Here is a 19,182-nt window from a genome sequence, read left to right as displayed (position 1 = left end):
CACTGCCAGAGATATGGGCTTGATTCCTGGTCAGTGAACTAAAATCTGGCAAGCTGGGTGGCTTGGCCAAACTTTTTTTTAACTTTTAATAAGTAAAAAAGTATAAAAAATAAAAATACTTACTGTATCTACATATTACATAGTCAGTAGGTTCAAAATGCTATATAAAATATAACATTCTCAGGAATTGCATTTTAATTAAATCAGCATCAAGTCAGAGCATATGTACTAATCTGTGTGATCACGCAGGATTCTTTGAGCAAAGCCAGGTACTTACAGGGAATAGCACTATGGGCACGGTCAGTGTCACCGCCACAAGGACAGCCAGGCGCACCATGAGAAGAGGGGTGTCAAACGTGTACACTTTGCTGTAAGCATGAAGCAGTTCATCTTCAACTTCTCCTGCAAAGCGGAAGAGGAGAATGAGTCCACTGATGGAGTCACATCGGCACTGCTCACCTATGACAACGTTTTATAGGAAGAACAGAGTATAGTAGGAAGAACTCAGATCTGAGAATCCAGACACCTCTGCTTTTATCCTGTCTCAACATATTAGTTGCATATGTGTGCTAAGTCACTGCAGTTGTGTCCAACTCTGTGATCCTATGGACTGTAGCCCACCAGGCTCCTCTGTCCTTGGGATTCTCCAGGCAAGAATACTGGAGTGGGTTGCCTTGCCCTTCTTCAGGGGATCTTCCCAACCCAGGGATCGAACCTGCCTCTGCTGCGTCTCCAGCACTGCAGGTGGATTCTTTACTGCTGAGCCACCTCGTGTGATCTTTTTTCAAATGAACAAAGGGTCCTGAAGCTTGTAAAGTTGCAGGATTTAATATAAAATTGTTAAGGCTCTTCTCTGGGTCACTGACATTGTGATAAATCTCTCTGCTTTACAGAAGCATCACAGAACAGGACAGGCTGAGGTCTTCTGGTTGAAAGGGATGAAAGGACTAAGCCTTATCAGACTGTCCCTCACATCTTGCCATCTCCTTCCACTCCCACCTACCTAGAAAGCCCTGATGCAGCTTCTCCAAACCCAGTACGGAAACCCTAGGACAAATGATCTCTAACACTTTTTCAAGCTCAACAATTATGACCCCATCATGACTTTGACAGACATATTCTTGGACTTTGTCAAGTTTTTGTTTGTCTCACTGAGTTGAGACTCATTAGACTAAGTAATTGCAAGGAAATCAAACTAGTCCATCCTAAAGGAATTCAGTCCTGAATAGTCATTGGAAGGACTGATGCTGAAGTTGAAACTCCAATACTTTGGCCACCTGATGTGAAGAACTGACTCATTGGAAAAGACCTTGATGCTGGGAATGATTGAAGGCAGGAGGAGAAGGGGATGACAGAGGATGAGATGGCTGGATGGCATCACTGGCTTGATGGACATGAGTTTGAGCAAGCTCTGGTAGTTGGTGATAGGGAAGCCTGGTGTGCTGCAGTCTACAGGGTGACAAAGAGTCGGACACCACTGAGCAACTGAACTGAACTATGTAACAATGCAAAGATGAAGTAGTATGATTGCTATAGAATCTTTCAACGAATACTGCTCTAAGTTTAAGATGCTGCCCTCCTGGAAAACACATTTTGTTCAGAATTCCAGGCACACATGATAAGGACATACTCATAGAATCAGATGTACTCTGATTTTCCCACTCCATCCCTCGAAATCAAAGGAGGATAAAAATACCATCAATGACATTGTCCTGACTTTCATTAATTTACAACCAGCAGAGTTAATGCCCAATCTAAACCAGAGCTTGATTAAACCAAATATTAGTCAAAAAGAAAAAAACCCAAGCAAATGGTGCCCTCTCCAGCCTCTTCCTCGCCAACTTGTCTTGCAATCAATTTAATTTACTGAGTCAGTCAGGAAAAAAATGCAAACCGTTAGAAAGTTTTATTTTTAAAATATATGTAAGTTGATAATATTGATTAATATCAATGTTTGATTCCCTGAAATTCATCTCTAGGGCCATGCTTCAGGGAAGAGAAGAACAATCCTGCTCCTTTTGTGTCCACAGAGGAAATATTTTCAGCATAATCTAATGTGACCAGAGTCACTTTGTTTTTTGATAGTATGTCCCCAGATTGAAAGGAATTCTGTCATGTCCTCTTCACTTAGAAACCAGTCACTATAATAGAATAGAATGAAATTAGCCATAAAATTTGTCTAATGCTCCAGGCCTCCAGATTTGACTTGACTGGTACACAAGAAGCAGGTTCCAACTCAAGGACTTTGTACTTTTTCTGCCATTTGTTTGTTAATTAGTTATTCTACCAAAAGAGCTTTACAACATAGAGCTGAAATATCCCTTATCCCTTAAGAAAAGGAATTACTATTGAGAGGTTTTTTAAATAAAATATGAGGGAATTCACAAATTACTGTAAACTGTTAGGCAGCCTAATTCGATTTTTCTTAAGTCATTTTCTTAGGTCAAATGAGGAGGCTAAAATAGCATGCTAATTGAGTATGTGTATCTATAGATCATGCTGTTTATTGAGAGTAATTAAAAGAATTATACCTACCAGGTTAATGATCTGTCCAACTAGGATTTGCACAAAGAGAATGACTTTGACAGAGTGACCTACCATAAAAGGTTAGGTAACCAAAGAGGGCAGCAAGCAGATACATGATGAGCATCCCCGTGATGGAGACATTCGACACTGTTTGCATCTTCTTCCGGGACCGACTAAAAAAGATAAAGGACATTGAGCTTTGATTTTCTGAACTGATGAAAATACTACCTTTTGCAATTTAAAAGCTAAGAGAATAATATATGTCTGTGTTGCTCATTATAAAACCACATTTTGAGTGCAGAAACATCACTTATTTAAAATATGCCTTCGAGAATTATGGAGCATTTGCTTCCATTTTTCTTAAATGCTACTTCTTCAGTCTTAGAAATAACTATTTTCCTAGAAAAGGATCAGTTTATTTTATGTTGATAAGTATGCTTGTCTATTGCATGTATGAAAGTGTAATTGACACAAAGGTTAAACTGGCTTCTAATGCAGAAAGCCTTCATACTTCACAGTGAGATAGATTTGAAGACAAGAATTCACTAGAATCAACAAAACACTCCTTCTAGGAGTTCAGACTACCTGAAAGCTTAGTATTTTTACCTGGACAGCTTCTGGAAACCATTCTGGAGGCACCTGGCTGCTTAAACCATCATCAGGCCTCTAGGGTAATTGCTATCACTTCCCCATCTTTCAGCTAAGATTAAGTGTAGATGAACTGCTACATAGGACTTTTCGAGTAAATCAAATGGAAGTGCTCTAAAAGTTTTTTCAAGAAGTAAATCTGAATATATGGGGCAAGTTATTTTTGTTTAGTGAGAACTGAGTATTGAAGTCTGGGTAAAAAAGATGAGAATTATTATATGACACCCTCCTCTCAGGGTAAAATAAGAAGCTGCTTAGCCAGGCCATCCTAACCATAATTTTTGGTCTGCATGGGTGTGGGTCATTTCGAGCTCAGGTGACATCTTCTTCCCACCAATTTCAAATTCAAATTCCCCATGCCTGCCAAAATCCTTGCAGACATGGGCTCCTCCTCCCCTGGACCCCTCACCTGGATCATTAGGATGAAGGAGTAGGAGAAAAGAAAGTAGTGAAGGGGCTGCTTCACACCTTTGTGGTTAAAGCACGTTACTGATGAGTGGGTTACAGCATAAACTTTCTGTAAAGACAAAGCTATAAACTATGCTTCTATATAAAGCACCTTTGAACATATGAGCACATTTTCAAAGCAGGTTTAAATGTTAAAATGATGGCTGCCTTACTCTTTAAGTTCACTGTAGATAGGAAGGACCTCAGGGTGGCATACAAAAGCAAATGCTAGGATGGGAATTGCATAGGCCGTCTGAAAAACAAAGATAACACCTCATATTTAGCATTCCAACAGAGAGGGCTACCTCAGGCCATCTCAGCTTCTGAAATAAAAATTCAGAGACTCCATCGCTAGACTCTTAGAGGGGGGCTCTCACATACCCTGGAGTTGAAGACAAAGTATTTGGGCTGACACTTGTCATCACTGTGTGCTTCAAACTCTACTCCACTGCCATGGAGCGAGCCCTTGGCCTGGTTCTCGTCAAGTCCTGCAGCATTCTGGTGGGGGTAATCCATCATGAAGTTCACACCACTACTCTCGGAGTTGTTGAGTAACATCACCATGTGCATTGGAACTGTATTGTTGAATGTCAGATTCCCAACACTGTGATCCAGAATAGGCAGAGGACAGGGTATTTGGAATTTCTTGTAAATCACCTAGACCAGATCATTAACAACAACAACAACAACAACAAAGAGTCAGCCCTTTGAGGGAAACAATGAAACAAAAATCCATATGGTTGGTTTATGGGGTAAACATGAGGGAACTCTGCTGAAGATTCCTCTTAGACTAGTGGATGATGGAGACTCCCTATAGCCTCTGTTCAAAGGGAGGAGCTGGAGCTATGGTTGGAGTTGGAGCTATGGTTGGCAACAAGACAGTATTCTGTGTGAATCCACCCTAAGCTTCATGCATACTCTATGAGAAAGATGATCATTTTCTTGCTGCATTTCATCTTTCATTTCTTCAAACTAATGAAAATAGTCATCAGAAACTCTTCCTTCCTCCTTTGCCTCTTTGGAGAAATGCTCTATAAATGTTGGCATTCATGATATTCACCGAAATTCCTCCTTTTAGAGGGGAGAGGAATAGGGTGGGAAAGGATTTCTTTAATTCCCCTGTGGTCACCTTCTCTTCATGGGTAGAATGAGTAAGAGAAAATGACTGATTCATGCAAATACGGATAATTCTAGAGTCTATTCGTTTATTTTCTGGGTCTCTTCACTTCTTCTTCCTCCACCTTTTTAAAACCTGAGTTATTGTCACATTCCTCCTGAAGTGTTCCTTTTGTCCAACTATAACATCTAGTATGCCTAGAACAAACTGTTAGCAATGGCCTTGACATTCTAACTCAACTATATTGGAACTCATGACTATTCTTCTCTCATTCCAAGTGAGAATACAAGAAAATTACTTGTGATGCAAGAACTATTTCACGCTAATGATGTGCTTGAACAAAAATTAGGACACCATTTCAGGCACTGAAAGCATCACATGCCTACCAAGTTACAAGGATCATGTCAAAAATCACTTACCACACTGACAAAAAACACCATGCAAGTAAGAGAAAATCCGCTGGTATAACCAAGGTAACCTAAGAGTTAGGAAATTCCAGAAGGTGAATATGGCATCCACAATCAGCTTACCTCTTAGAATATGAAATGAAAATCAAAATGGAAAATGACTTTACCTAAATTTTTAAGGAGAGAAAGTGGAAGAATTATTCCAACAGACACAAATATGATGAGGTAGTTGCCGTTGAGATACCATTCTCTGGAAAAGAAAGACCAGAATATTAGGATCAGAAAAGACCAAGTAAAGTGAGTCTATTGATGTTACAGAGAAAACAGAAGACATACCCAGTATTTTCTTCAAGTCCCATGAATGCTCTGATTACTTCAGGTAGTTCATATTTAATGATAAAGAGGTAGCTTGACATGGCTAAAATGGAAAATGTGACAGCTTAGTCGTGTTCATGGCACCAGCATCACAGGCAAGTTGTGAGAAGTCCAGGCACTGGGGACATCCCAACTTCTCAGTAATTCCCAAACCGAAAGAAAAGCCACCCACTGCATATTCTGTATGCCTTCCAAGTTCTTCTCATAAATGGATATTGGGCCCTTTGGCTCTTCCTGATGGACATTTGCTGACAGTATCAATGCTGATTCTATGTTAAATCCAGCTCTGAGGTTTTCAGTGAAGCCTCAGCTTTGAAGCATTCCTGTTAGTAGTCATCATGGCCTTACTTGTGTGCCTGTTTGTATCTAAAACTCAGGCAGACGTTCGACAACCAAAGGTGTGAACCACAAGAGAGGGGGTAGAATTGCAAGGTGGAGCTGGGTAGAGTACACGTCACTCCGCCCTCAGTAGGTGGACACCAGCTTAGTCCTTTGTGATCTCCATGAGGGGCACACAAAATCTCAGACTGCTGATTCTCCAAATTGGAGTCATACTGGATTGATAAAGAAGAAAAGTACAAGAGAGGATAGCTTCTCTAACCTTTATCAACGAAGTGTTTTTCTATATCCTTTATCCAAATAAGAAATCATAACAAAGTGGCAAAATTTCTCGAGCATCTCTATAAGTGATGCACGTGTGATCATGTACTCTTTTGAAAATTTGACCTATAAAAATGTGCAAACCCTTTCTCTGGAAAAACATCTATATAGACATGCACAATAACATACCATTTGGGGGATTTATGCAACATCCCTTTCCAAAGTCCATCCACTCAGTGAAGAATAAAACTAATTTGCTGTTTCACACACGGTCAAAAGGCTCAACTGAAAATAACACTGACAATTTTCACATTGCAAGGTTTAAGTGTGTACTACATCCGTCTAGTGAATTTTTGCTAACAGACATTTCAAGCAGCGATCCAAGTTGCAAATTGAACTATTAATAGTTTAAAATATTTCCTTAACCTCAAATAAAATTAATAATAGTGATAACAGTTCCCCACATGGTTTAGCTTTGCACGTGGTCAGCTGAAAGAGCAAGATGCATCTTACCATCTTCATTCCACAGCTGAGGATATAATGATTATGAGAGCTTAAATGACATGTCCAATATCACACAGCTTGAAAAATGACATACCACATCCAAAATATAAGCTCCCTAATTTCAGGCCAGTTTTTCTTCTCTATTGTGAAATGAAATGATTTTTACAATACCTGATGTGTATTCTGTAAACATGACTTGGTTAATCTTTACAAAGACCTTGGCTAAAGCTAAATCTTACAGAGGGTAAACAGGAGATATTTCTGATTAACTAGTTCAGTGAGGTACCATTCAATTTTAGAGCTGTTAATTGCTGATTTTCAGTGATGTCACCACTGTTAATGTGTTTGGTCTTCAAAAATTCAGAATGATCCAGACCTGTCTGGATAAAGTCAACGTTATTTTGCTAATGTTGAAACATCCATGGTCAGTGTTAACTTTTCAGGGGATTGAGAGAATTAAAAGTTCTAAATGTGGAATTGCTAAATACAGAAATACAAGTGATTTCTTTTAGGCCACAATAACCACTAATCACATAGAGTAACCAAAGTGAGAGATTTTCAGGAATGGTGTATGAAATTTCACCTTACTTCTTTAAAGCCACACTGTGTGTGTGTGTGTGTGTGTGTGTGGTGGGGCTTGATTGAGAGACCATGTTATAGTTTATTCCATTGTTTAAAAACATAATAGCAGCTACACTTGGAACAATGGACAATGCTATTGCCACTCAGCCTATTGGGATCAGGGCTAAGTATGTGTATGTCCAGTTAGTTCTATGGGCCAAATAAGTATATTAGATCACCTGCAAAGGACTCCTATGAAATCCTTAAATTTAAATCTCCTACTATGAAATGCTTGATATTTAAATCTTTGTTGTACCTGTTCAGTTGCTAAGCCATGTCCAACTCTTTGCGACCCAATGGACTGCAGCACACCAAGTTTCTCTGTCCTTCACTATCTACCGGAGTTTGCTCACACTCATGTCCATTGGGTCAGTAATGCCATCCAATCGCCTCATCCTCTGTTGCCCCCTTTTTCTCTTGCCTTCAATCTTTCCTAGCATCAGGATGTTTACCAATGAGTCACATCAGGTGGCCAAAGTATTGGAGCTTCAGCTTTAGCATCAGTCCTTCCAGTGAATATTCAGGGTTGATTTCCTTTAGGATTGACTTATTAAATGTTAATAAGGCTGAAAATTTGAGCCCAATGTAAAGCAATTTATTTGGTGGAGGCCAGGGGACTTATATGCTTGGGGCTCAATGCCAGTAAAAAAAATGAAACAATTACTGCCAAATTCTACCTGGTATTGTACTCTTACTATATAAAAATATGACAGACATAAATACAAATCATTATGATATGACTGGATTTTATTTATCTTCTTACTAACTATCCATTAGTAGGAGCAGTTATAGTTAGATAAAGGTTTTCAAAGAAATTGCTGCATTTTAGAAATCCCCAATAATTCTAGTGATTTTATTAATCAGAAAGAATGGCCTCCTTGCAAGAACTCTATACAAGTTCATCTATTGCAGCATTTTTTGCAATAGTAAAAAACTGGAAACATTCCAAAACTGTTCATGAAGTGATTCAGGAAATCAATTACTGTGCATTTGTACAATGGAAAATTCAAAAACCATTATAAAAAGTAATATGCAAAAACATTCAAGGCATATCATTAAATGAAAAGCAAGCTGTAAATCAGTATTATAAGATGATCCTCTTTTAACAGTAACACTATATTTGTTAAATTTGACAGGAAAACCTGAAGTGTTTTTTTCTAAGGATGATTTATATAAACATTTCTTTGTAATCTGTATATTCATGTAATGTTTTAGTTTTTCACAATTAGCATGCATTTGTCTTAGAATTATAAAAATCCCATTTAAGAACAACCAGAAAACTGGGGAGGAATTATGCACTGAACCCGTATTATTATGACCATGTGAGAATGAACTACTACTCTCATTTACATAGATGGAAAAAATGGATGCAGATGTGTAAAGTGACTTTCCCAAGGTCATAGATAGTGACAGAAACAAACTCAAATTCAGGTGCATCAGGCTCCAAAAGTCTATTCTCTACTCAAAGATTTAAAAACCTCTTGAGATGGTTAGATAGCATCATCGACTCAATGGACATGAGTTTTAGCAAACTCTGGGAGATAATGAAGGACAGGGAAGCCTGGCATGCTGCAGTCTAGGGGATCAAGAAGAGCTGGACACAACTGAGTGACTGAACAGCAACAATATACCAGTTCTATACAAACAAGGTTAAAGGAACCCCGAGGTGCTAGTACCTACTAGCTTAGAGAACGATGGAGCATGGGAACAACCAAAGGGGAGAACCAGAGAAAGCGTGTGTGGTAGGGCTGGAGGATGGAAAAATTAGGGGAGCTGAATGTAGTTAGTTACGACACAGAACACATAAGGAACAGATGATAGATGGGTAGGGAAGGGACAGAGACAGATCGATAGGGGGTTTTTCAGGAAAGGTAGGCAAAGGAAAGATGGTTAAGACCTTTATATGTCAGACTAAAGAGTTTAAATCTTATCTTGAAAATAATGAGGGCATGCTGAAGAATTTTATGCATGTGAGAAGCTGGGGTAGATCTGGATTTGAGAAAGTTAATTTGGAGGATGAATTACAAGTGGAAGAGGGGAAGCTCAAGACAGAAAGATCAGTTTGATGGCTACTGCAACAGTCTGAAGTGTGGTGATGAGACTAGAAGGAGAAAGATTCAAAAGATAAACAAGAGAAAGAACGGTTCAGTTCAGTTCAGTTCAGTCGCTCAGTCCTGTCCGACTCTGCGACCCCATGGAGAGCAGCATGCCAGGCTTCCCTGTTTGTCACCAACTCCCAGAACTTACTCACACTCATGTCCATCAAGTTGGTGATGCCATCCAACCATCTCATCCTCTGTCATCACCTTCTCCTCCTGCCTTCAATCTTTCCCAACATAAGGGTCTTTTCAGATGAGTCAGCTCTTTACATCAGGGGGCCAAAGTATTGAAGTTTCAGCTTCAGCGTCAGTCCTTCCAATGAATATTCAGGACTGATTTCCTTCAGGACTGACTGGCTTAATTCCCTTGCAGTAGAAGGGACTCTCAAGAGTCTTCTCCAACACCACGCTTCAAAAGCATCAATTCTTCGGTGCTCTTTATAGTCCAACACTCACATCCATACATAACATAGCTTTGACTAGATGGAACTTTGTTGGCAAAGTAATGTCTCTGCTTTTTAATATGCTATCTAGGTTGGTCATAGCTTTTCTTCCAAGATGCAAGTGTCTTTTAATTTCAAGGCTGCAGTCACCATCTGCAATGATTTTGGAGCACGCCAAAAAAGTTTTTCACTGTTTCCATTGTTTTCCCATCTATTTGTCATGAAGTGATGGGACCGGATGCCATGATTTTAGTTTTCTGAATGTTGAGTTTTAAGCCAACTTTTTCATTCTCCTCTTTCACTTTCATCAAGAGGCTCTTTAGTTCTTCTTTGCGTTCTGCCATAAGTGTGGTGTCATCTGCATATCTGAGGTTATTGATATTCCTCCCAGCAATCTTGATTCCAGCTTGTGCTTCATCTAGCCCAGCATTTCACATGATGTACTCTGCATATAAGCTAAATAAGCAGGGTGACAATATACAGCCTTGATGTACTCCTTTCTTGATTTGGAACCAGTCTGTTGTTCCATGTCCAGTTCTAACTGTTGCTTCTTGACCTGCATACAGATTTCTCAGGAGGCAGGTAAGGTGGTCTGGTATTCCCAACTCTTGAAGAATTTTCCACAGTTTATTGTGATCAACACAGTCAAAGGCTTTGGTGTAATCAATACAGTAGAATTAGATGTTTTTCTGGAATGCTTGCTTTTTTAATGATCCAATGGATGTTGGCAATTTGATCTTTGGTTCCTCTGCCTTTTCTAAATCCAATTTGAACATCTGGAAGTTCACGATTCACATACTTTTGAAGCCTGGCTTGGAGAATTTTGAGCATTACTTTGCTAGCATGTGAGATGAGTGCAATTGTGTGGTAGTTTGAACATTCTTTGGCATTGCCTTTCTTTGGCATTGGAATGAAAACTGACCTTCTCCAGTCTTGTGGCCACTGCTGAGTTTTCCAAATTCGCTGGCATATTGAGTGCAGCACTTTTGCAGCATCTTCTTTTAGGGTCTGAAATAGCTCAACTGGAATTCCATCACCTCTACTAACTTTGTTTGTAGTGATGCTTCCTAAGGTCCACTTGACTTTGCCTTCCAGAATGTTTGGCTCTAGGTGAATGATCACACCATCATGATTATCTGGGTCATGAAGATCTTTTTTGTACAGTTCTTCTGTGTATTCTTGCCACCTCTTCTTAATATCTTCTGCTTCTGTTAGGTCCATACCATTTCTTTCCTTTATTGAGCCCATCTTTGCATGAAATGTTCCCTTGATATCTCTAATTTTCTTGAAGAGAACTCTAGTCTTTCCCATTTTATTGTTTTCCTCTATTTCTTTGCACTGATCACTGAGGAAGACTTTCTTATCTCTCCTTGCTATTCTTTGGAACTCTGCATTCAAATGGGTATATCTTTCCTTTTCTTCTTTGCCTTTCCCTTCTCTTCTTTTCTTAAGAGCTGGTATTTAATTGAATGGTCAGGGTTAGGGAGAGAGGGAAATGTTTAGGCTGATCCCCACATTTCTGGTTTAAGAAACTGGATGCTACTGGTATTGTTTGTTCACTAAGATGAAAGAATAGAAGGATGGAATAACTGGTTTGGGACTGCGTAGGAGATGGGGAAGTAAGTGCCACTATGTGGTGATATAGTCTGGATTATGCAAGAGGACATAGCCACAGGACATCAGAAATATGGATTAAAATGTCTTTAGAAGGTCAAAGACATGAGAGGACCAGTGAAGTAGGTGGGCAAGTATAACCTGGAACATGATTAAAAATATATGCTTCTAAGCTCTCTCTGGAAATGATCATTCAGTAGTATTATAAGAATCTGTTTTACAATGCTTTTGATGCCTCACCAGATTTTTACCTTAGCACAACTTCTATGAACACTGCCCAATGGGTTGACTGCACAAGATGTGTCTCAATGACCCCAAAATTTACCACGTGCCTCAGATACTGAATTTTTCCTTTTTTTAAATATGGTCAATCATATATATTTATATATATTTGAAATCAAGAAAGGTTTTATTCTTTATTTTTGTTATAGAATTTATTTCATAGAGTTTATACAGTATTTCATTTCAATATGGATATTGCTGTTTTGGGTTAGAGAGAGCAAATCTGTTTAGAAAACTTTGCTTATTAAATTTAAAAATTATAAAGCAGGAATTTCTATTTAAGTTATTGCTCATTGCCATTAAATTTTCTTATTTCTTGAACCTCCTTTAGAAAGTTTAAATCGTTTGTTGAAAGCTAGAACCTCTTACCTCCAATGTTCTGCATTGTAATGGAAATAAAAGCTCCAATTTTCCCAGGCCATCCAAATGCCTTTTCACCTAGATTTTCATAAATTAAAGACCCTATAATCAGAAATGAAAAGAACCTTGTTAAGAAACTGCTTTGGTGATGAAGATATTTCTATAATATAATTCTGCACTGGCACCTCAAACATGTAAATAAGCACCATATAGAAATCACAGATCTCAGGTTCAGTCCCTGGGTTAGGAAGATCCCCTGGAGAAGGAACTAGTGGCCTGCTCCAGTATTTTTGCCTGGAAAATTCCATGGACAGAGAAGCCTAGGGGGCTATAGTTCATGGGGTCACAAAGAGTCAGACATGACGGAGTGTGCACACCTAAATGACCTAAGTGACCACCTATAGAAATCATAAACCCCAAATGTGCAATCTCAAAAGCCATTAAAAACTATGGTAAATGTTCTCCAAACAAGGAGTGATGGCCTCATTCATCTTGGCTCCATGTAGCAAGTCAGAAATGTTATTTCTATCATCCACCAAGTCTTTTTCTCTATTTGGCTCGAACCTGAGCAGGCTGACTTTTGCTTTCCCTTGATTTTTCACTTGCCTAGATAACTAAAACATGAAGAGGCCATGTGATTGGGATTAGAAGAAAATTAAATGTAAAATTGATTACAGATATGGAGCTAGAGACTAAAATGCCTTTAATCAGAATCAAAATGGCGTATCTGGTGTCTAAGGAATAGCATACCTCCTTCTTTGGCAGTCTTTAATAAAAGATGAACTGAATAAAGAGATAAGACTGCCACGGCAAGCAGCATGATTCTGTGAAGGGAATAGAAAGGAAACAATAAGATTTCTGTAAAAAATAAGATATAATAATACATGGTGTTACAATACATTATTACTTTGGTTTTTTCAATCATTAACTTTCCAAGAGTATGTGGATTTGGGGATGCTGAAAAATTCTTTTTCAGAATGTCACAAATACTCTTTAATGCTTCAGAACTGGAATTGGCTTTATTTTATGGGCCAAAACATACTACTGGAAGTCCCTAACACACCTTTTTCAGTGTTACTACTACCAGTAGTAGAATCTAGCTTAAAATTTAAATGCTAATGGTACAGCAAAATTAGCAAATACTATATCTACTTACTCCGTATAAAGGGCATATGTATATGTATATCATATTTGCATGATATTCTCATGAATATTTATAATTGAAGGGCTATTCAATGACCTGACTAAACATCCATCTAAAATCTAGAAACATAGAAGTCAAAGCAAACTCTGAGTTCCATTACTGCTGTCTGCGCGTTATATGAGAGTGATCAGAGGTGTGAACCAGAGGGTCTGGCAAATGCCTGTATAATAGAAAAAACAGAAAAAGGTAAGTCTAGGCTGCAGGAAAACCTTTGTTGTACTCAGAAGAGAATCATTTCTGGTTCAGGGCCCTCCAAATGTCCACAGGCATATATGGTTTCTTTATGTATTCAGTGATCAGTGCTTTCCAAAAACAAGAACTGAACATCAAAAATAGAGTGTAGATAGAAGCAATTACATAACAAATTAAGGACCAATAGTAACCTTTACTTGAAACTGAAAAAAAAAATCTATCCTTTGCCTGTTTCCTATGATGAAAGCACACTAAACATTCTCCCCACAACTGATCTAATTCTTTGGTAATTCCTGGGGAAGTTAAGTTTGCAAACATAGATTTAGACAATGAGGTACAAATGTTCTAACAATTCTAGCTCTACTGTGCTCTTATTTATCACAAAATATGTTCACCAGAACTGTCTAATCAATGTCATATTCATCTGTTGTTCCATAGAGCTTATGAATTGACCTGTTTTTAAGAATTATGCAATTCAGATTATATAATTTTATCTCCTGGAAAAATAATGAGAATACTCTATATTCTAAACATATACTTGCTTTGGCAGAAAATACTAAAAGTAACACCAATGAAATCCTGCGTCACTTATTGGGAATTAAGGGAGATTGCCGAATCCATTTTGGGCTACTTGGATACACAAAACACATCTCATGATCTCTAACGATTTAATTGCTTCGGCCAAATTAGTCTGCTAAATGTTTACAGGCCTAAAATGAGGCTCTCAGTTTAAAAAGTGGAACATTCTCCTCCCATGAAGATGATCTGTGGCTCTAGAATTGGAGAAAGTATCTCTTACTTCTATTCATCAGTGATCTATGAAAATTTCCTAGTTAATTTTAATGGTATGTGTAATTAGTATAGAGAAGGCAGTTGTTTGTTTCAAAGACAGAGTATATTACAAAACTATACAACTACATATATGACTATACCTCTAGCCATTAAGAATCTGAGAATTTTTTAAAACTACTTTATTTCAAACATGGCTTAGAAAGGTAAAGTTGACATAAAAATCCATTCAGCTAAAAACTATAATCTAACAGTTCAATCAAAGCACTGACACAATATCAATATTTATAGTCCAGCCTGATCCTTAGCCCTCAAATAGCTATGTGGTTACCTAATCATATGTGATGTTTGGAACATAAATAGCATATATTTATAATATAAATGTTACATTCTTAGACAGTTATTTAAGACTCCAGCATTGCATTAGGGATTGTGGTCTACATTCACACTGATGCCTGCCTAACTTTATTCTTGTGAAGTATTTCGCTGCTGCCAACTGTGCCTTTGAAAATGTCAGGCTGTACATAATGCACAAATGTCTGTGGCTGTCTGTCACAACATGGCCTTCATCCTCCAGGTCGGCTCTGTGATGCTGCTGCCACTAGGCAGCATTTGACCAAGCTTGGAAAATGTGCATTCGTTTAGGAATAAACTTTGGCCACTCTGCAAAAATTCCTCATGGCAAGCATTGTTACTAGGTCTTGGGGATACAGACAGGAGGTGAATAAAAACAGGGTTGAGCCATCTCCAAAGGCTTGATGCTTTGGAGATGATAGTCTAGCCAGGGAGAGAGCCATTAAACAAATGAATCCAATAACTGCACTAAAATACTAACACTGTGATGAGACCATAAGGTGGTTTGTCCCAGTCATGGAGACTGGGAGAAGGCATAACCAAGGTGAGGCTGAACTGAGTTATGGGGAGTTAACTAGATGTAGAGGAAAGGGAAAAAGGTTCCAAGATCATGTACAAAGGCCCTGTGGTAAGAGGGAATGGCACCTTCAAGGGATGGAGAGCAGGCCACTGTACCCATTGTATCTGGCATATAGAGCAACAGATGATGGGACTTGAGATGGGATCGAGGCACACAGGACTCTGCAGGTCCAGTTTGAGAGGGGATACTTTTCCCAAGAGTGTGATAAAGTCAGATTTGCTACTGGGAAAGATCTTTTGAACTATTAAACACAAAATTATTTTACAATGAATATCTTTGGACTGGTAGGGCTGTTCTAGCACTTTGGGGGAGCGGGGCTCAAACACACAAACTTTCTGCCATTTGAATAGAGATGGCTGGTTGAACAAGTACCAGGATTAGACTGCTCTTATTATTTCTCATTGCTGTTGTGTTTAAAAAAGAGAGAGAATATGCTAATACTTTCTCAGATGATTCTTATTCACAAAGATCAAATTTTGTTAATTGAAAGAGCACCAGGTATGCACAGGCTTTGAACTGCGTGTAGATATGTCCAGGCACTTACATGAAAAGTATTATCCCTGTGTTGGCCATGGCATAGGACAGGCCCAGGATTCCACTGCCCATGATGGCATTACTCAGGTTGAACGAAGACATTCCAAAGGAAGTGGTCCCAGGATGCTTGAAGAAAAAGGGATGCATGATAAGCAAATACCCACCAAAGGATGAACCTTTTTTGGATTATTCTTATCCTACATTATCTTTTCTGCAAGAGACTACCACCAAAAATGGAAGATTAAAGTAAAATCACAGCAAATAAAACCATGACTCAACTTCAGTAAAAGCATGTAATTTTCAGTGGAATGTGGTACTTGATTTCAGCAGAGGTCTCAGTAAAAATAAAAAATACAGGTTGAGTAATAGAAAGAAGGGAAAGCATGTATGACTGCAGATCACATCTGAGTTAGAATGATTTCTCCAAAAAACAAATAAATTTCATAAATGATTTATGCAGCCATATGGCGAACAGGAAAAACAAGCCCTTATTCCAGTAAGGGCCTGAATAAACAGAGAATGTGCTGATCAAGGCTTGGAAAATTTCAGTCACATTGCTTTCCTGCAGAGACCCAGGTAGATCAGACATCCTCAAGTCCTGTTGACTGCCGGAAAGCAGAGAATCACTTACATGTTCATCGTCATAATCTGCCAACTTCTTTTTCCCCAAAAATCCATTTGTCAGGAATTTCTGACTTTCAGCATCTTCATTAGTAAACTGACTGAACATACACACAAAGGAAAAGAAGACAGTAAAAAACATCTAGTAAATGCTCTGATTTATGTTTATGTTTCAGGTGATCTAAGTCACTGAATCAGGGGAAGAAAAACAAGACACTTAAAGCTTTTTTTTCTCCTCTTCTCCTCCTCATACTAGTGTTCCTTCCAGACAAAAGGACCGAGCCCTATTTATGAGTATACTTTGGGAGGGAAGGAGAAAGCTCTGAGGAAGAAAACATTTTTTAGTTGCAATCTCTTGAAAGCCACATTTTCCCTCCCACATTGACTATGCAAAAAATAGAATAATTAGAGCTGAGTTTTGCCATTTCAAGCTCTCCCAAAGACAGCGAAAAGAGCAGTGACTGTGTTTTCTCAACTGTTAATACATCATGACCACAGGATCTTATTAATTCAATAAGTATTTATTAAGTGCTTTGGCACTCTGATCTCATCTCTCTTGGTGCTCAAAAGTCCTCATAAGGGAAACTTCCATGTCTGATATGAAGCAACTATGGCTCACAAGAGTAAGACAGCATGTCCAGCCCCACCAGATCCCAAGTCTAGGGTCTCCTACAGCATCATGCAGCCCTAGACAGAGCCCTTAGCTGGCATTTTCCTCTTTTTTGATTCCACATTTTATAAGCATATCTCTTGCTGGAAAGGAGTTCAATGGTAGCTCTGAGCTATGTTTGGTTGTGTGCAAGAATGTATATTTTAATTACTCTGAAAATGTACTTGGTTGTGTTAGACAACTAATGAATGAAACTAAGAAAACCTTTTAAAGAAACACAGTGAATTAGTAGAAGAGTTGAGAGGGCTGTAAGATGCAGGATTAAAGAGCAGGGCTTTAAGACATCACTATCCACACAGAGCAGGGCTTCCCTGGTGGCTCAGCTGGTAAAGAATCTGCCTGCATTGCAGGAGACGTGGGTTCGATCCCTGGGTCGGGAAAAGCCCCTGGAAAAGGGCATGGCAACTTCAGTATTCTTGTCGGGAGAATCCCAAGGACTGAGGAGCCTGGCAGGCTACAGTCCATAGGGTTGCAAAGAGTCAGACACGACTGAAGAAGACTGAGCAAGCACAAATCCACAAAACACTGCGACAATGGTCTACTTGGTACAGGCTGGAAGCTGCACATCCCATGACACCACTGGTTGGCGACTGAAGCTGTACGCCAGAGACTTTGAGGATATGAAGCTAGTGCCAGTCACGTTTCTGAATGTTTGACTAATGAGTTCAGCTGCCACCACTGCATTTTGATACTGGAAAATGTCACATAGGCTTTCGATTATAGGAAATACTCAAATATGCATGCTTTTTAAAAGTGCTTCATTATTAGGTAAATTGCAACTTTTAAGGCATTTCTTGCATGAAAGAGTAAGATAAAATGATTGGAGTTTTTTTTTTAAGTAACCCTTAGAAATAAAAAAGGTAAAATAATTATTACAAATCTGTGCAAGCTATCTCTTAGAAGTTAAGCCTGAAAATATCTTATGCGAAAGACAATAAGGCTACTTTTTGAGAAGAGAGAACAATATAAAGTGCAGATAGAACTAGACAGATCACGAAGACAAAATCACAAAGTTTCACGCGCTTTTCTAAAACCTAGGAAGTGGCTTTTCTTGAACCACCTGGTGTACAAGTTAGTAATATTTCCTGTCATTTTTCTCCTATCTCTTGAAGGAAGAAGAATGCACTTAGAGGCTACCTTCCTCCATCTCTGCACTCCTTCCTCCCTTTTGTGCTTTATTTTAATAGTCTGTAGTTAATATACTTGCTACATGGAGACTGGCACATAATGTTCCTAGCTGGAAACGGAAAAGATAAGATGAAGCAGAGCCCCAAATGGGCCTAATGATAATAAAAACAAGGGTGTCATCTAGATTTAAACTCTGGAATATCCAACATTCTATTTTTAACCTTAATCAATAAGCTAGAATCCTTTAGCCCATGAGTAATTTTTAAGTTTTTCTCTTTTGAGGCATTTGCATGTTCTTATTTTGGCATGAGATGAATTGTAGTCATAAAACATACCAAGATTGTACAAAATACATGAGAAATGTCCCCAGCATCTTCAGTGATTTAATATCAAACCCAGCATATATTGAAAACAAAAGTATAATGATTCCAGATAAATGTATTATGTTGAACTACCCCCAAATTTACATTTAATAGATCAAACCAAACATAAACAAACCATCTTTTAAAAATGATCATAAAATTGCAAAATAATGACCCACTAGAGTCAGGACTTACAAGCTAAGTCCTTGTAAGCGTTTCAGAACACACTATCTGAAGCTGACGAAAGCATTCTTGCTCTTTTTGTGCTGGCTTTCAGAGGACCAAATCTAACGACTCTGTAAGACTCTTCTTAGGACCCTGTCCCCTTCAGCTCTGCCACTTCAACAGAGCTCATATCTGTATGCACCCTTCTCAGAAACAAAAGAGCCCTTGGGTTTGATCAATTTCCTGAGTGATGAAGTGGAGGGGAAAAAAACCAAAGTCCACTGAGAATCATCTATCTCAAAGTCACTCATTTAATCCTCAGCAAAGTAGGTGTTGGTTTGCCATTTTGCATTTTCCACTGAAGCTCAAAGAAAATAAATATCTTCTCCAAAGTCAGATGACTCCTCTGCTGATTCCAAAGCCCGTGGTTCTACCATGTTGTGCCTCCTCAAGAGTAAGTCAGAAAGAGAAAGACAAGTATTGTATAAGAACATACATATACATATATATGGGATCTGGGCTTCCCATGTGATGCTAGTG

General features: G+C 38.6%; 1 protein-coding gene across 4 annotated transcripts in view; it reads right to left on the bottom strand.

The window, feature by feature from the left end:
* Positions 1-19,182, bottom strand: part of SLC38A4 (solute carrier family 38 member 4) — a 78,107-nt gene that overhangs the window by 12,279 nt on the left and 46,646 nt on the right. For all 4 annotated transcript variants that reach the window (XM_070454525.1, XM_070454526.1, XM_070454523.1 and 1 more), the window contains 11 exons: positions 16,328-16,418; positions 15,707-15,822; positions 12,794-12,867; positions 12,053-12,145; positions 5,482-5,563; positions 5,313-5,395; positions 5,158-5,216; positions 4,003-4,278; positions 3,795-3,874; positions 2,599-2,699; positions 278-402 (listed from right to left, as the gene is read on the bottom strand). In XM_070454525.1, the coding sequence (XP_070310626.1) occupies positions 278-402; positions 2,599-2,699; positions 3,795-3,874; positions 4,003-4,278; positions 5,158-5,216; positions 5,313-5,395; positions 5,482-5,563; positions 12,053-12,145; positions 12,794-12,867; positions 15,707-15,822; positions 16,328-16,418 (1,180 nt within the window). The remainder of the gene's footprint in view (positions 1-277; positions 403-2,598; positions 2,700-3,794; positions 3,875-4,002; positions 4,279-5,157; positions 5,217-5,312; positions 5,396-5,481; positions 5,564-12,052; positions 12,146-12,793; positions 12,868-15,706; positions 15,823-16,327; positions 16,419-19,182) is intronic.

The sequence above is a fragment of the Odocoileus virginianus genome, chromosome 24 (genome assembly GCF_023699985.2).
Source record: "Odocoileus virginianus isolate 20LAN1187 ecotype Illinois chromosome 24, Ovbor_1.2, whole genome shotgun sequence".
Taxonomy (NCBI): Eukaryota; Metazoa; Chordata; class Mammalia; order Artiodactyla; family Cervidae; genus Odocoileus; species Odocoileus virginianus.
Note: the sequence above shows the minus strand (reverse complement) of the source record. Positions and strands in the feature narration are given on the sequence as shown.